Here is an 18,164-nt window from a genome sequence, read left to right on the forward strand (position 1 = left end):
TTTTTTTGGCTAATGACTTTGAAAGACCTTCAGTTCTTGAACTTGAGCTAGAGCCCCATCTCCAGAGTTTCTTTATCAGAAGGTATAAATTGGGTCCAAGAGTTTACAGTTTTTTATAAGTTCATAGTGAAGCTAATGCTGTAAAACCACCTACCAAATTGGGAATCAATGAATTAGAAGAGGCTCATGTTTTCGCCATGTTACATGCAAAGCTCCTCCTTCGCCTTTCGCCATAATTAAAAGCTCCCTGTGGCCTCACCAGAAGCAGAAAGCGGCACCATGCTTCCTGTGCAGCCAGCAGAAAAGGAGCATGACATCTGTTTTCTTACATGTTAACAAAAAATTAGGAGAACATTTAATGTTTTACAAAAAGGCCCACAAGCGAGATACAGACATTGTTCAATTTATTAATACATTTCAATCCCCAAAGCTGACAGAGGCGAAGCAGGTCTCCCAGGCCTTCAGAAGCAGGAGGATTAAATAATGGGTCGCCTGCTGGCGACTTCAGTGGCGTGGCGTTCTCCCAAGTGGCCAGGGAAGTCAGGGTGCATACCCTTTAACAACAGCTTTGGCCTCCCAGACACCGTTTTCCCAGTCTTTCTTCCCCTCCCCGCGCTTCGCATTTCTGGCCGGCGTGCAGCCAATGACAGCCCAGAAACTGGGCGCTTCCCGCCAGCAGGGGCGGGACTTCTGGCGTCGCCGCCGTGACGTATTTTTCCTTCGCCCGGTCCGTGCATTCTGGTTGAGAAGGCTGAGTCTCGGGTTGGGTGGACTTTCCTACTCGGCTCTCTCCGAACCAGGCAAGGAGAGGCAGTGAAGACGCCAGGACCTTCCTCCGCGCTTTTGTTACGATCCATGACCCCTGTCGTGGGACGGGCGGCCTCCCGCGGAGGTGTCTGCCGGGGCTGCGCTCTGGCCGAGGCCTCCACACACGCCCTCTGTCCTTGTCTCCCCCGGAGGCCGCCGCATTAGTCGTGTGAGCGTTTTTGCACCGGGTAGACTGAGGCTTGGAGCGCTACACTCAGCCCGAGGGCGTCGAGCGGGGGAGGCGTGGGGTTTTGGCTGAGGCCGCAGGGCACGCCCCGTTCACCCCCTTCTCATGGCAGCGGCGGTGCTGATGGACCGGGTTCAGGTGAGTGGGGGAATCCCTCCAGCGTACAGCGGCCTGGTTGGTGTCTCCTGGGATGTTCGCTCTCATCGCGCACTTCACTCCGTCGCATTATGCGGAGGGGTTCCGCTTTCCTTGTCAATGGCAGAAGGTGCGGAACGGATTCGAAGGCGCAGGGGCAGTTCGTACAAATGCATGCGTGGAGATGAGAATGAGCTTGGAAGGTTCTGGGAACCGTCTGTGCCTGGTGAGAACAGAGAATAGGGGATCAGAGGCAGGCCTGGAATGGCAGCCTCAGGAGCTGGTCCTCTCTTCTAACGGTGTTGGGACTCATGCAAGGTTTGATACAGAGAAGGGAGGTCCTCTGACGCAGTTCTTAAAAGGCTCCCTCTGCTTACAGAGTGGGTAGACTGGGGAGCATAGAGGTAGACGGGGAGATCGAGTTGGAATCTACTGAAATAGTCCAGGTGAGCGTTGATAGTGGGTGGGCTAGAGTGGTGGCAGCAGAGATTGGAGAATATATGGGTTTTGTATATGTATTTTATAAGGCTGACCAGATTCTCTGATGAGACATAGTGATATCCTGGGATTCTTCACATGTCTGTCTTCACTTGACACTGGGGGCGGTGAATGGGGGTCATTTCTAGCTTAGTGTCCTGAATCCAGACCGTGAGTTGTATCGACTTATGTAGAGAAGTCCCCACCTGACAGCCAATGGCATGAGCACTGGAAGAGTATATTAGACCTAGGAACAGGTACTGCAAATGCTTGTAGGTGAGATTGAGTTGGGAGTGCTCAGGGAACCTCAGGTCTTAATTACCTTTTTGGAAACAGATATCAGAGGAAGGAGTTAGGCAGGAATGGCTGGCCGAGAAGCTGGACCCCTATCCTAAGTTTGGTGAAACTCGTGGGAGATTTGGAGCAGAGGAAGAGATGGTCTGACTCGGATTTTAACAAGCTGTCTCTGGCTTTCAGGTTGAGAACAGACTGTGGGCATGAGGGAGGAGCTACTGCAGTGGTGTTGATGGTGTCTGGTCTAGAGGTGTGCCTGTGGAGGTGAGAGAAGTTGCTGAATTTTCCTTTTTTTAAGTAGGGTGATTGGATTTTTTGGTGTGAAGGGCGAATGAGAGAAGAGAGTCATGGTTGATCCGAAGATTGGTTTATTTATTTTTGCTGTAGCTGGTAAAATTATAGAAATGCCATCAACTGAGATGGAGAAGTTGGCAGCAGGTATGAATTTTAGTGGTTATATCGAGAGTTAGGCTTTGGCCATATTTAGGTTAAGAAATCTCAGTTGACATCTTAGTTGAGGCCTTAAGAAAACACACAGGTTTTTAGTTCTGGGGAAGGGTCCTGGTGAAGAAGTTGAAAAAAATGGTGGCCAATGTGTGGAGTGGGATGGGGTATCTTCAAGTCATGGTGGTAATGCTGTTACTGACGTAGAAGGTTGAAACTGGAGACTGAGAGAAAACTGGGCCTGTTGCTTAGGCACCTGGGTGGCAGTGGTGCATGGTGTGAAGACACGAGGACTTCCAGGACACTGTGTGCAGACTGACATGGGGGATGAGGGATGTCATTGAGGTGCATATGGGATGGGCCAGTGGCACTGGGGATCTCAGATGTGAGGAAGGTGTGTTCCAAAGAGTAATTGTGAGTGTTGGGAGGACTGTGAACTAATGGTCTTAAGACTCTAATATTGGCAGCTCATGGGAGAACATGGAGCTGAAGTTTGGTTGTGTTTAGAGGCATCGCCTGGACAACACCAGGAGAACTGGTTAGTAGAAGAGTATTTGGTGATGCCAGACCAAGAGTTGAGATGGTATCTGTCTGCACACTTGCCTGGTTCTGCTCTGGGCTGGACACAGTGGTGAGAGGGACATGAGGAGAGAGCAGACTCCAGCGGTGCCAAGGTCTGTATCTCCTCTTAGCTGGGAGGCTACGGAGCCAAGGGACTAAACGGTGGGTGTCTGAGTGTATAGACTGGGGAGGAGAGGCTTCTGAGAGAGATGCTAGGGTGGGTGTGTGAGTGTATAGACTGGGGAGGAGGGGCTTCTGGAGAGAGATGCTAGGGTGGGTGTGTGAGTGTATAGAGGGGGAGGAGGGGCTTCTGGAGAGAGATGCTAGGGTGTGTGTGTGAGTGTATAGACTGTGGAGGAGGGGCTTCTGGAGAGAGATGCCAGGGTGGGTGTGTGAGTGTATAGAGGGGGAGGAGGGGCTTCTGGAGAGAGATGCTAGGGTGTGTGTGTGAGTGTATAGACTGTGGAGGAGGGGCTTCTGGAGAGAGATGCCAGGGTGGGTGTGTGAGTGTATAGACTGGGGAGGAGGGGATTCTGGAGAGAGATGCTAGGGTGTGTGTGTGAGTGTATAGACTGTGGAGGAGGGGCTTCTGGAGAGAGATGCTAGGGTGGGTGTGTGAGTGCATAGACTGCGGAGGAGGGGCTTCTGGAGAGAGATGCTAGGGTGTGTGTGTGAGTGTATAGAGGGGGAGGAGGGGCTTCTGGAGAGAGATGCAAGGGTGGGTGTGTGAGTGTATAGACTGCGGAGGAGGGGCTTATGGAGAGAGATGCTAGGGTGGGTGTGTGAGTGTATAGACTGCGGAGGAGGGGCTTCTGGAGAGAGATGCTAGGGTGGGTGTGTGAGTGTATAGAGGGGGAGGAGGGGCTTCTGGAGAGAGATGCAAGGGTGTGTGTGTGAGTGTATAGAGGGGGAGGAGGGGCTTCTGGAGAGAGATGCTAGGGTGGGTGTGTGAGTGTATAGAGGGGGAGGACAGGCTTCTGGAGAGAGATGCCAGGGTGGGTGTGTGAGTGTATAGAGGGGGAGGAGGGGCTTCTGGAGAGAGATGCAAGGGTGTGTGTGTGAGTGTATAGACTGTGGAGGAGGGGCTTCTGGAGAGAGATGCTAGGGTGGGTGTGTGAGTGTATAGAGGGGGAGGAGGGGCTTCTGGAGAGAGATGCCAGGGTGGGTGTGTGAGTGTATAGAGGGGGAGGAGGGGCTTCTGGAGAGAGATGCAAGGGTGTGTGTGTGAGTGTATAGACTGTGGAGGAGGGGCTTCTGGAGAGAGATGCTAGGGTGGGTGTGTGAGTGTATAGACTGGGGAGGAGGGGATTCTGGAGAGAGATGCTAGGGTGTGTGTGTGAGTGTATAGACTGTGGAGGAGGGGCTTCTGGAGAGAGATGCCAGGGTGGGTGTGTGAGTGTATAGACTGGGGAGGAGGGGATTCTGGAGAGAGATGCTAGGGTGTGTGTGTGAGTGTATAGACTGGGGAGGAGGGGCTTCTGGAGAGAGATGCCAGGGTGGGTGTGTGAGTGTATAGACTGGGGAGGAGGGGATTCTGGAGAGAGATGCTAGGGTGTGTGTGTGAGTGTATAGACTGGGGAGGAGGGGATTCTGGAGAGAGATGCTAGGGTGTGTGTGTGAGTGTATAGACTGTGGAGGAGGGGCTTCTGGAGAGAGATGCCAGGGTGGGTGTGTGAGTGTATAGACTGTGGAGGAGGGGCTTCTGGAGAGAGATGCCAGGGTGGGTGTGTGAGTGTATAGAGGGGGAGGAGGGGCTTCTGGAGAGAGATGCAAGGGTGTGTGTGTGAGTGTATAGACTGTGGAGGAGGGGCTTCTGGAGACAGATGCTAGGGTGGGTGTGTGAGTGTATAGAGGGGGAGGAGGGGCTTCTGGAGAGAGATGCCAGGGTGGGTGTGTGAGTGTATAGAGGGGGAGGAGGGGCTTCTGGAGAGAGATGCAAGGGTGTGTGTGTGAGTGTATAGACTGTGGAGGAGGGGCTTCTGGAGAGAGATGCTAGGGTGGGTGTGTGAGTGTATAGACTGGGGAGGAGGGGATTCTGGAGAGAGATGCTAGGGTGTGTGTGTGAGTGTATAGACTGTGGAGGAGGGGCTTCTGGAGAGAGATGCCAGGGTGGGTGTGTGAGTGTATAGACTGGGGAGGAGGGGATTCTGGAGAGAGATGCTAGGGTGTGTGTGTGAGTGTATAGACTGGGGAGGAGGGGATTCTGGAGAGAGATGCTAGGGTGTGTGTGTGAGTGTATAGACTGTGGAGGAGGGGCTTCTGGAGAGAGATGCTAGGGTGGGTGTGTGAGTGTATAGACTGGGGAGGAGAGGCTTCTGGAGAGAGATGCTAGGGTGTGTGTGTGAGTGTATAGACTGTGGAGGAGGGGCTTCTGGAGACAGATGCCAGGGTGGGTGTGTGAGTGTATAGAGGGGGAGGAGAAGCTTCTGGAGAGAGATTCTAGGGTGGGTGTGTGAGTGTATAGACTGCGGAGGAGGGGCTTCTGGAGAGAGATGCTAGGGTGGGTGTGTTAGTGTGTAGACTGTGGAGGAGGGGCTTCTGGAGAGAGATGCCAGGGTGGGTGTGTGAGTGTATAGACTGGGGAGGAGGGGATTCTGGAGAGAGATGCTAGGGTGTGTGTGTGAGTGTATAGACTGTGGAGGAGGGGCTTCTGGAGACAGATGCCAGGGTGGGTGTGTGAGTGTATAGAGGGGGAGGAGAAGCTTCTGGAGAGAGATTCTAGGGTGGGTGTGTGAGTGTATAGACTGCGGAGGAGGGGCTTCTGGAGAGAGATGCTAGGGTGGGTGTGTTAGTGTGTAGACTGTGGAGGAGGGGCTTCTGGAGAGAGATGCCAGGGTGGGTGTGTGAGTGTATAGACTGGGGAGGAGGGGATTCTGGAGAGAGATGCTAGGGTGTGTGTGTGAGTGTATAGACTGTGGAGGAGGGGCTTCTGGAGACAGATGCCAGGGTGGGTGTGTGAGTGTATAGACTGCGGAGGAGGGGCTTCTGGAGAGAGATGCTAGGGTGTGTGTGTGAGTGTATAGACTGTGGAGGAGGGGCTTCTGGAGACAGATGCCAGGGTGGGTGTGTGAGTGTATAGACTGCGGAGGAGGCGATTCTGGAGACAGATGCTAGGGTGGGTGTGTGAGTTTATAGACTGCGGAGGAGGGGCTTCTGGAGAGAGATGCTAGGGTGTGTGTGTGAGTGTATAGACTGCGGAGGAGGGGCTTCTGGAGAGAGATGCTAGGGTGGGTGTGTGAGTGCATAGACTGTGGAGGAGGGGCTTCTGGAGACAGATGCTAGGGTGGGTGTGTGAGTTTATAGACTGCGGAAGAAGGTCTTCTGGAGAGAGATGCCAGGGTGGGTGTGTGAGTGTATAGACTGGGGAGGAGGGGCTTCTGGAGAGAGATGCTAGGGTGGGTGTGTGAGTGTATAGGCTGGGGAGGAGGGGCTTCTGGAGAGAGATGCCAGGGTGGGTGTGTGAGTGTATAGACTGCGGAGGAGGCGATTCTGGAGAGAGATGCTAGGGTGGGTGTGTGAATGTATAGACTGCGGAGGAGGCGATTCTGGAGAGAGATGCTAGGGTGGGTGTGTGAGTGTATAGACTGTTGAGGAGGGGCTTCTGGAGAGAGATGCCAGGGTGGGTGTGTGAATGTATAGACTGGGGAGGAGGGTCTTCTGGAGACTGATGCTAGGGTGTGTGTGTGAGTGTATAGACTGGGGAGGAGAAGCTTCTGGAGAGAGATGCTAGGGTGTGTGTGTGAGTGTATAGACTGTGGAGGAGGGGCTTCTGGAGAGAGATGCTAGGGTGGGTGTGTGAGTGTATAGAATGGGGAGGAGGGGCTTCTGGAGAGAGATGCTAGGGTGGGTGTGTGAGTGTATAGACTGCGGAGGAGGCGATTCTGGAGAGAGATGCTAGGGTGGGTGTGTGAGTGTATAGACTGCGGAGGAGGCGATTCTGGAGAGAGATGCTAGGGTGGGTGTGTGAATGTATAGACTGCGGAGGAGGCGATTCTGGAGAGAGATGCTAGGGTGGGTGTGTGAGTGTATAGACTGTTGAGGAGGGGCTTCTGGAGAGAGATGCCAGGGTGGGTGTGTGAGTGTATAGACTGTGGAGGAGGGGCTTCTGGAGAGAGATGCTAGGGTGGGTGTGTGAGTGTATAGACTGGGGAGGAGGGGCTTCTGGAGAGAGATGCTAGGGTGGGTGTGTGAGTGTATAGGCTGGGGAGGAGGGGCTTCTGGAGAGAGATGCCAGGGTGGGTGTGTGAGTGTATAGAGGGGGAGGAGGGGCTTCTGGAGAGAGATGCTAGGGTGTGTGTGTGAGTGTATAGACTGTGGAGGAGGGGCTTCTGGAGAGAGATGCTAGGGTGGGTGTGTGAATGTATAGACTGCGGAGGAGGGGCTTCTGGAGAGAGATGCTAGGGTGTGTGTGTGAGTGTATAGACTGTGGAGGAGGGGCTTCTGGAGAGAGATGCTAGGGTGGGTGTGTGAGTGTATAGACTGCGGAGGAGGGGCTTCTGGAGAGAGATGCTAGGGTGGGTGTGTGAATGTATAGACTGGGGAGGAGGGTCTTCTGGAGACTGATGCTAGGGTGTGTGTGTGAGTGTATAGACTGGGGAGGAGAAGCTTCTGGAGAGAGATGCTAGGGTGTGTGTGTGAGTGTATAGACTGTGGAGGAGGGGCTTCTGGAGAGAGATGCTAGGGTGGGTGTGTGAATGTATAGACTGCGGAGGAGGGGCTTCTGGAGAGAGATGCTAGGGTGGGTGTGTGAATGTATAGACTGGGGAGGAGGGTCTTCTGGAGACTGATGCTAGGGTGGGTGTGTGAGTGTATAGGCTGGGGAGGAGGGGCTTGTGGAGAGAGATGCTAGCGTGGGTGTGTGAGTGTATAGCCTGTGTAGGAGGTGCTTCTGGAAAGGTGCTAGGGTGTGTGTGTGAGTGTATTGACTGGGGAGGAAGGGCCTCTGGAGAGAGATGCTAGGGTGGGTGTGTGAGTGTATAGACTGGGGAGGAGGGGCTTCTGGAGAGAGATGCCAGGGTGGGTGTGTGAGTGTATAGACTGCGGAGGAGGGTCTTCTGGAGACTGATGCTAGGGTGGGTGTGTGAGTGTATAGGCTGGGGAGGAGGGGCTTGTGGAGAGAGATGCTAGCGTGGGTGTGTGAGTGTATAGCCTGTGTAGGAGGTGCTTCTGGAAAGGTGCTAGGGTGTGTGTGTGAGTGTATTGACTGGGGAGGAAGGGCCTCTGGAGAGAGATGCTAGGGTGTGTGTGTGAGTGTATAGACTGTGGAGGAGGGGCTTCTGGAGACAGATGCCAGGGTGGGTGTGTGAGTGTATAGACTGCGGAGGAGGGGCTTCTGGAGAGAGATGCTAGGGTGTGTGTGTGAGTGTGTAGACTGTGGAGGAGGGGCTTCTGGAGACAGATGCCAGGGTGGGTGTGTGAGTGTATAGACTGCGGAGGAGGCGATTCTGGAGACAGATGCTAGGGTGTGTGTGTGAGTGTATAGACTGCGGAGGAGGGGCTTCTGGAGAGAGATGCTAGGGTGGGTGTGTGAGTGCATAGACTGTGGAGGAGGGGCTTCTGGAGACAGATGCTAGGGTGGGTGTGTGAGTTTATAGACTGCGGAAGAAGGTCTTCTGGAGAGAGATGCCAGGGTGGGTGTGTGAGTGTATAGACTGGGGAGGAGGGGCTTCTGGAGAGAGATGCTAGGGTGGGTGTGTGAGTGTATAGAATGGGGAGGAGGGGCTTCTGGAGAGAGATGCTAGGGTGGGTGTGTGAGTGTATAGGCTGGGGAGGAGGGGCTTCTGGAGAGAGATGCCAGGGTGGGTGTGTGAGTGTATAGACTGCGGAGGAGGCGATTCTGGAGAGAGATGCTAGGGTGGGTGTGTGAGTGTATAGACTGCGGAGGAGGCGATTCTGGAGAGAGATGCTAGGGTGGGTGTGTGAATGTATAGACTGCGGAGGAGGCGATTCTGGAGAGAGATGCTAGGGTGGGTGTGTGAGTGTATAGACTGTTGAGGAGGGGCTTCTGGAGAGAGATGCCAGGGTGGGTGTGTGAGTGTATAGACTGTGGAGGAGGGGCTTCTGGAGAGAGATGCTAGGGTGGGTGTGTGAGTGTATAGACTGGGGAGGAGGGGCTTCTGGAGAGAGATGCTAGGGTGGGTGTGTGAGTGTATAGACTGGGGAGGAGGGTCTTCTGGAGACTGATGCTAGGGTGGGTGTGTGAGTGTATAGGCTGGGGAGGGGGGGCTTGTGGAGAGAGATGCTAGCGTGGGTGTGTGAGTGTATAGCCTGTGTAGGAGGTGCTTCTGGAAAGGTGCTAGGGTGTGTGTGTGAGTGTATTGACTGGGGAGGAAGGGCCTCTGGAGAGAGATGCTAGGGTGGGTGTGTGAGTGTATAAACTGGCGAGGAGGGGCTTCTGGAGAGAGATGCTAGGGTGGGTGTGTGAGTGTATAGACTGGGGAGGAGGGGCTTCTGGAGAGATATGCTAGGGCGGGTGTGTGAGTGTATAGACTGGGGAGGAAGGGCCTCTGGAGAGAGATGCTAGGTTGGGTGTGTGAGTGTATAGACTGGGGAGGAGGGGCTTCTGGAGAGAGATGCTGGCTATGGACTCAACTGTACTCACCTTGGCAGCGTTCTGTGACCTTCGAGGATGTGTTCGTGTACTTCTCTCGAGACGAGTGGGAACTCCTTGAGGAAGCGCAGAGATTCCTGTACCGTGATGTGATGCTGGAGAACTTTGCACTTGTGGCCACACTGGGTAAGCGTGTTTTAGTTATCTATCGCGACATGGCAAAGCTTAGTAACTTCAAACAATAAAACAATGAAAATTAGTTATCTCTCAGCTTCAGAGCATTGGGAATCTATTTACAGCATATTTTCTTGTTTGTTATTTTCAATTTTTTTTTTTTTTTATGGTTTGAGGCAGAGTCTAACTCTGTCACCCAGGCTACAGTGCAGTGTGGTGATCATGGTTCATTGCAGCCTCAAACTCCTGGGGTAAAGTGATCCTGCCACTCAGCCTCCCGAGTAGCTGGGACTGCATGTGCATGCTACCATGCCCAGCTATTTTTACTTTTTGTAGAGATGAGGTCTTGCTGTGTTGCCTAGGCTGGTCTAGAGCTCCTGACCTCAAGCGATCCTTCCTCCTTGGCCTCCCAAAGTGCTGGGATTACAGGCTTGAGTCAGTGCAGCCAGCCTCATCACAGCTTCTTATGCAGTTGCTTTTGGCTCTCATGAAGTTTTAATCAAGCTCTCAGCCAGTATCATGGTCTTATCTAAGAAGAATCCACTTACAAGCTCATTCACATTGCTGTTTGCAAGATTTAGTTTCTTGTGGCTTGTTGGACTGTGAGCATTGTTCCTTGCTGGCTGTTGGCCAAAGTCCGCCCTCAGTTGGCCTTTCTCTAGTGTACCTCATAACACGGAAGCTAACTTCTCTCTGAGCAAGTGAGCAAAAGAATGTTTAAGATGGAAGCCCAGGATTGTAACCTAATATTGAAAGTGTCATTGCATTATTTTCGCCATATTCTATTCCTTGGAAATGAGTCAGTCCATCCAGCTTACCATCAAAAGATGAAGCTTACACAGGGGCAAGAGTGCTGGGAGGTAGGGATCACTGGGACCATCTCAGAGGCTGTGTCCACAGCCCTTTCTCCCACTGCCCACTGCGGTGTCCTTCGTGGTGGGGTTTGAGTCTTCCCTTGCTCCCCATGGGCCACTCTTTCTGTCCATCTTATCAGTGACTCTTCTCCTTCCCTTCTTTGTTTCCCAGAGTAGGTGCTGTGGGTGCCAAGACTGGCTGTGTTCAGTGTCTCTGCCTTCACTGGGTAATCTGAACATCTGTTGTCCTAGAGCTTTGCAGGGAACGGTTAGGATTCATGGGTTTTTCAGTCTGCTAAGCAGATTCTACACAGCTCAGGTGCTTACTGCCTGAGTCAGTGTCATTATCTTTGCACCTCTTTGTCCTAGGTTCTGCCCCCATCCTCTTGTCGACATTTCCTGGGGCCTGACTGTGCCAGGAAGTTCAGGAGCTGACACAATCATTTCTTGTGATTACAGGGCTATCCTGGTACATCCTCCTTGGAGAGTATTTTTTCTAAACATTCTGCTTTCTCTGTGGACTGGTCTACCTGCACCACTCACCAGCCCTTTGTTTGCTTTACAGCTTTCATTTTCCAGTTTCACGTAGTTGCCCATCTGGAGAGGGGCAGAAAGCCTTGGGTGCCTAACAGGGCAGACATCACTCCAGCCACAATATGGGAGACCTGGGGAGGGCCTGTTCTTGCTGAATGGGAGCTGCGAGAGGGTGTCTGTTATGGCTGGGTTCAAATGGAACCTTCGGCTTGTTTTGTGTTTGTCAGTGTTTTGCTGCCAAGGTCCATAGTGATTCTGCACATCTACTTTTCTTCCCTCGTTCTTGGCACTTTTTCCTTTTGTCATTTCTCACCTGTCTTCCATCCTTTGGCTGTTTTCCCACTTTTCTGTCTCCATGTTTCACTTGCTCTCTTCAACATTAGCTCGCTTTTAATATGTCATGAATTGTGCAGATTAAATAGTCCTTGAGAACCAGCTACTTATTTGGAGTCAGGTTTTCCTACGCATGGACACACCTATTAGCACAGGGCTCACCTGACACTAGCAGTCAAGGCACTGCTGAAATCCTCTTCCAGAGATATCAGGTAGAGGCTTCACCTCTACTTCCTATCCTGTACGCCATTGTCTTTAGGATTTTACCCCATAGTTAGGGTTCCTCCATTCTGTGACCTGTAGAGGCCCTCTACTGACAACCAGCCCTTCTTTACACTGTTTCCAGCTCTCTTGTCCTGCCAACAAGCCAGTGGACTCGCATTGGTGATAACACACATTTGTGATGGGGCTGCTGCCTCCCACCAAAGTCAACGTGCACTTCACCAGCATTTTTTTGCTTTCAGGTTTTTGGTGTGAAGCAGAAAATGAGGAGGCACCTTCAGAGCAGAGCATTTCTGTAGAAGGAGTGTCACAGGTCAGGACTGCTGAGCCAGGTCTCTTCCAGAAAGCACACCCATGTGAGTTGTGTAACCCACTCTTGAAAGACATTTTGCACCTGACCGAACACCAGGGATCACACCTTACACAGAAACTGTATACACATGGGCTGAGTAGGAGAAGATTCTCATTCAGTGCAAAATTTTACCAGCACCATAAGCAACATAATGGAGACAATTATTTCAGAGGGGATGATGGAGGGGCCTCATTTATGAAGAGCTGTACAGTCTGCATGTTAGGGAGATCCTTTACATGCAGGGAGGAAGAGATGGACTTACCAGACAGCTCTGGCCTCTTCCAGCACCAGACCACTTACAGTAGGGTGAGTCCATGCGAAAGGACTGAATGCATGGAGTCCTTCCCACCCAGCTCCAGTCTTGGGCAACACCAAGGAGACTATGATGGACAGATGCTTTTCATTTGTGGTGATGAAGGGAAAGCCTTTCTGAACACCTTTACGCTTCTTGACAGCCAGATGACACATGCTGAGGTGAGACCCTTTAGATGCCTACCATGTGGAAATGTGTTCAAGGAGAAATCAGCTCTTATTAATCACAGAAAAAGCCACAGTGGAGAAACATCTCATGTGTGTAAGGAGTGTGGAAAAGCCTTCATTCACTTACACCACCTAAAAATGCACCAGAAATTTCACACTGGAAAAAGACATTATACATGCAGTGAATGCGGGAAGGCCTTCAGCCGCAAAGACACACTTGTTCAGCACCAGAGAGTTCACACTGGAGAAAGATCTTATGACTGCAGTGAATGTGGAAAAGCCTACAGCAGAAGCTCCCACCTTGTTCAACACCAGAGAATTCACACAGGAGAAAGGCCTTACAAGTGCAATGAATGTGGGAAAGCCTTTAGCCGTAAAGACACACTTGTTCAGCACCAGAGATTTCATACTGGAGAAAGGCCTTATGAGTGTAGTGAATGTGGAAAATTCTTTAGCCAAAGCTCCCACCTTATTGAACACTGGAGAATTCACACTGGGGCAAGGCCTTATGAATGCATAGAATGTGGAAAATTCTTTAGCCATAACTCTAGCCTCATTAAACATCGGAGAGTCCACACAGGAGCAAGGTCCTACGTGTGCAGCAAATGTGGGAAGGCCTTTGGCTGCAAAGACACACTTGTTCAGCACCAGATAATTCACACTGGAGCAAGGCCTTATGAGTGCAGTGAATGTGGGAAGGCCTTCAGCCGTAAAGACACACTTGTGCAACACCAAAAAATCCACACTGGAGAAAGGCCTTATGAGTGTGGTGAATGTGGCAAATTCTTTAGCCATAGCTCCAACCTTATTGTACACCAGAGAATTCACACTGGAGCAAAGCCTTATGAGTGCAATGAATGTGGAAAATGCTTTAGCCACAATTCCAGCCTCATTCTGCACCAGAGAGTTCACACAGGAGCAAGGCCTTATGTGTGCAGTGAATGTGGGAAGGCTTATATTAGTAGCTCCCACCTTGTTCAGCACAAGAAAGTTCACACTGGAGCAAGACCTTATGAGTGCAGTGAATGTGGGAAATTCTTTAGCCGTAACTCTGGCCTCATTCTACACCAGAGGGTTCACACTGGAGAAAAGCCTTATGTATGCAGTGAATGTGGGAAAGCCTACAGCAGAAGCTCACATCTTGTTCGTCACCAGAAAGCACACACTGGGGAAAGACCTCATGAGTGCAACAGTTTTGGTGACCCTTTAGCTGCATCTCTTAAACTTGTTTAACACTAGAAAATTCACATAAGAGAAAGGCCTCATGAATCCAGAAAATGTGTCATCTTCTTGTTCATCCTCGTAGGACTCACACCAGAGTAATGCTTTATGAGTACCCTTTGTGAGAGAACCATCAGCTAGCAGATAAGCCTTCTATATTCATTCCACCTTGGAGAGATTCCTGGTAAGCACCACATATATGGGAAGCTTTCATGAGGTGTGTTGCACTTTGTAACTATCTGGGGCTCTTGATGGAATTATATCACTGCCAGTGCCTGTGGCGGAAGCCATCTTATTCCTACCAACTGTGTGTGTCACTCACTCCATTTTGCTCAGGGAAGGCAGACTCCTGTGCTTGCTTTCCTCTTCCCTGCAGGGAATCATGAGTATTTTCAAGGACCACCCTCCCACCCCCACCTTTTCTTTCATGATTCGGTTCTGAGCAAACATGATCTAGGTCTGGCCAAAAGGACCTGAACTAGGGTCTGCTGGGATTTCATGACAGGGTTTTCCATCGTCATGGACAATGCTGACTGTAAATGTAATAGCTGTATCTTACTTGTACTGCCAAATCATCCAGTTTTGGAACTACTTGCCCCATGCTGCTCTGGTTTATACAGTGATAAAGGCCAATTGTGGCAGCCTTCACTTATTCTTGGTGGTTTTGTTATTGTGGAGAGTGGATTGAAAAAAGAATTGGGTTCTATCATGAAGGGAGTAACACCTTTTGTGGACACCACCTTTATGTGCCTCAGAGGGGACCATAGGATGGCAGAAAACAGTTCTCAGTCTAGTTTGACCTAATTTGTACCATTGCCCTAGGTCTGCTAGGAAAGACTAAAAAGTTTTTTGTGCCTAACTTTCTGGCCTGGCTGCCAGGACTTCCTGTGAGCCCAGTGAGGAGGGCATAGTTGGTGTGAAAATCTCCTGTGCTTCTGGAAGCAACATAGTTGGGTCCCTTGACTGGCACGTACTCCTGAGCACTGTTGAGGGATTGCTGTCTTCAGTACCTGTACAGGATCAAGTCCCTGATATCCAGAATCCCATAGGCAAGTGACATTGAGTATAAGACCTCTATAGGGCAATGTGAAAATCATGATTGGTACAGAAACACTGAGATAATGGAGTGGGGATGACTGTGGCAAACAAAAGATTTGAACATTCTAGAGAGGCATCCACAGATATCCGTGCAGTTATGATGGTGTGGGATGGCGGTGCACAGAAATTCTCAGGACCTTCAGACATCTGTATGTCCTCTGGCCAAGGCCACTGTCAGAGTAAATAATGTAAATGTTTGTGGATTTCTGTGTCTCCCTGGGCAGTTGACCTTGTAGCCATCACTGCACAGACAGGAACCCCAGCACAGACAGAGGAGAGATCTAGGAATGGGTCTTCTCTGACCCACCAGCATTCCTAGTGACTGAAGTGGATGTGGACTTCATTGCCCATCAATTTTTACCAACATTGAGGCAGGGCTCACTCTCCTAAATTGTAGGGAGAGGAATATGGTTGAGCCAAAATAGTTGACAGCTCTAATTTTCCAAGTGGAACAGTATATATAGATTTTAATGAGGAACATTTATTTAACAACTTTATGGAGGTATTAACATGCAATAAACTGGAAATACATACGTAAAGTATAAAATGTGCTGTTTCAGCATGTATATACACCTGTGAAACCACCACAGTAGAGATATCCAACGTAACAAAAGATCGTCCCTTTATAATCCTTCTCAATCTTTCCTCATCTTGTTTTCCACAATTCACAAGCAACAGCAAACATTTTCTGTAATTTTATAAGTGAAGCCGTATGGTGTGTACTTTTTAGGGCGGGGGGCTGTTGCTTTTTCAGTGAACATAACTATTTTAAGGTTAATCCATTATCTTGTTGCATGAATCAGTTGTTTGCTCATTTGTATTGCTGAGTAGTATTTCACTGTATAACACAATTTTTCTTTTTTGTCAACTTAATTGTTATGGATGTTTAGGTTGCTTTCAGTTTTTGGCTATTACAAATAAACCTTTGAAGATTTGTGTGCAAGTTCTGGCTGCATGGTATTCCATTCTATAAATATACCTCGGTTTTTCTCTATCCATTTACTTAATGAAGGGCATGGTAGTTGCTTTCAAGTTTTGGCACTTATGAATTAATCTGCTACATGTTTGTGTAGTTTTTCTGTGGACATATGTTTTCAGCTCATTTGGATACATGCCAAGGAGTGCAATTTTCTCTGTCATATAGTATGTTTAATCTTGTAAGAAACTGCCAAGCTATCTTCCAAAGTTGCTGTATCTTTTTCTTTCTGAGACAGAGTCTTGCTTTATCACCCAGGCTGGAGTGCGGTGGCATGATCTCGGCTCACCGCATCCTCCGCCTCCCGGACTCAAGCAATTCTCCCACCTCGGCCTCCTGAATAGTTGGGATTACAGGTACGTGCCACCACGCCCAGCTAATTTTTTCAAGTTAGTAGAGACGGGGTTTTGCCATGTTGGCCAGGCTGGTCTCGAACTTCTGACCTCAAGTGATCACCCTCAGCCTCCCAAAGTGCTGGGATGACAGGTGTGAGCCAGTGCACCAGGCCGTGGCTATACCATTTTTCCATCCAACCAACGATTAATGAACATTCCTCTTGCATCTCATCCTAGTCAGCATTTGGCATCTGCAGTATTTAGGATTTTAAAATGCCATTCAAGTAGGTGTAGTGATATACCATTGTTGCTTTAATTTGCAATTCCCTAATAACACGCAATGAGTATTTTTATTTTTTAAAGGCAGTATTTCGTTTTGTTTTTGTTTTTGGTGAGACAGAGTCTTGCTCTGTCACCCAGGCTGGAGTACAGCGGCATGATCTTGACTCACTGCAACCTCCACCTCTTGTGTCCAAGCTATTCTCCCACCTCAGCCTCCTGAGTAGTTGGGACTACAGGCACCCGCCACCTTGCCTAGCTAATTTTTGTATTTTTAGCAGAGACAAGGTTTCACCATGTTGGCCAGGCAGGTCTTGAACTCCTGACCTCAGGGGATTCACCCACCTTGGCCTTCCAAAGTGCTGGGATTATGGGTTTCTTTGTTTTTGTTTGTTTTTGTTTTTTGTGAGTTTCACACATCTGAATAGGTGGCTTGGAGACAGAGAAGTTAACAACTTTGGCTGTTAGTTTGAATCTGTGATTTATGAATGCCAAAAAGACAAAGAATCTGAGAAAACGTAACAGCCCTGCGTACACACAGCAGCTGGCAGCCGTATTCCCAGTGTGTCCCATGTACCTACCATTGACTTGAAACCCAGTGCATACATGCTCATTGAACATTTTCTAGTGAATACACATCATCACACAGCTTCCCTATTATTATTTATTTTGAGATAAAGTCTTACACTGTCACCTAGGCTAGAGTGCAGTGGTGCAATCTCCGCTCACTGCAACTTCTGCCTCCTGGGTTCAAGCGATTCTCTTGCCTCGACCTCCTGAGTAGCTGGGATTACAGGTGCCTGCCACCATAACTGTCTTTAATTTTTTGTATTTTTAGTAGAGATGGGGTTTCACTATGTTGGCCAGACTGGTATTGAACTCCCGACCTCGTGATCTGCCTGCCTCAGCCTCCCAAAGTGCTGGGATTACAGGTGTGAGCCACCATACCTGACCTTCATTTGTATTTGTTGACAGGTCTTTCCATTTATCATCTCTACTTATCACTCCAAACAGTTAATAAGCAATGTTTTCAAGTACAAAAAAAGAATCACATTTAGGAGACGGAGCATATGTGTCCAAGATTCCAGCACAGCCAGTCTCAACTTCATTCTTGGACTTCTCGGACTTTGCTGTCTCGCTCAAACTTTAATCTTACTTTTTTCCCCCCTTCATGTGTCACAGATAGGTTTCTGTAGAACTATTTCTGCCACTTTTTTTGAGTAACAACTATGGGAAGTAGAAAAGTTCCTCTTTAAGTCTTCTTGTTAAAGAATAAGTGTGCTAATAACTTTGTTAAACCCTATCCTATGTAGCTGTTAGATACGCCATGCTTACAGGCACGTAGTACATTCTATGTCCTTGTACTTTAACCAAGATATCTGTGCTGGATGTGCTCACAGGCATGTCCCACTTCTCCATTGCTTTTACCTGTTTAGAAAAGTTTTAAGTTGTTAGCCAATCTGGTTTTAGTTCAGATTGTGAGGTCTGGCTCCAGCCAACGGAGATCAGACACAGCAGTAAGGACTACCCCAAATGCATAAGGAATAAATTTGTGAGTTTTCCTTTGTTCATTGTACTCTTGGGGCAAGATGACTAGTGAGAGTACCCTTCCTGCAGTGCAGGAAGTAAAAATTGCATTGCTGAAATATCGTTTGTCTCAGTGCTGATTTTTCTTGTGGCACCAAGCGTCTATTTCTGATAACAACATAACCATTGTTGGTCCAAACTGCACCATTCTGTAAGCCCCCTGCCATTTAACAGATTTTGATCAGAGTGAAGCATTCCACGGGAGTAAGGGCCTTGAGAAACTTCTGCCCTACTGCCTGACTTTATCACATCAAGCTGGCAAAA

At 49.6% G+C, this 18,164-nt stretch overlaps 2 protein-coding genes and 1 long non-coding RNA gene across 6 annotated transcripts in view; all 3 read left to right on the forward strand.

Moving 5' to 3' along the window:
- The window catches only part of ZNF460 (zinc finger protein 460), a 107,562-nt gene that overhangs the window by 66,157 nt on the left and 23,241 nt on the right, over window positions 1-18,164 (forward strand). The gene's annotated exons all lie outside the window — the stretch shown is intronic.
- Window positions 743-14,040, forward strand: ZNF304 (zinc finger protein 304). 4 transcript variants are annotated; one of them, XM_064367362.1, is made up of 3 exons: window positions 743-1,132; window positions 9,515-9,641; window positions 11,815-14,040. In XM_064367362.1, the coding sequence occupies exons 1-3, from the start codon at window positions 1,100-1,102 to the stop codon at window positions 13,635-13,637; spliced, it is 1,983 nt and encodes a 660-aa protein (XP_064223432.1). In that variant the 5' UTR covers window positions 743-1,099; the 3' UTR covers window positions 13,638-14,040. The 4 variants fall into 4 exon arrangements, with proteins under 4 accessions (XP_064223432.1, XP_064223433.1, XP_064223434.1 ...); XM_064367363.1 differs by lacking the exon at window positions 743-1,132 and adding an exon at window positions 1,144-3,067; XM_064367364.1 differs by lacking the exon at window positions 743-1,132 and adding an exon at window positions 1,144-3,018.
- LOC135270931 (uncharacterized) lies at window positions 14,043-17,961 on the forward strand. Its single transcript, XR_010339073.1, has 2 exons — window positions 14,043-16,055; window positions 17,289-17,961. It is a non-coding gene; the product is annotated as an uncharacterized LOC135270931 (long non-coding RNA).

This window comes from Aotus nancymaae, unplaced genomic scaffold (assembly GCF_030222135.1).
Source record: "Aotus nancymaae isolate 86718 unplaced genomic scaffold, 86718_ANA_hifiasm-v0.15.2.pri h1tg000069l, whole genome shotgun sequence".
NCBI classification, from domain to species: domain Eukaryota; kingdom Metazoa; phylum Chordata; class Mammalia; order Primates; family Aotidae; genus Aotus; species Aotus nancymaae.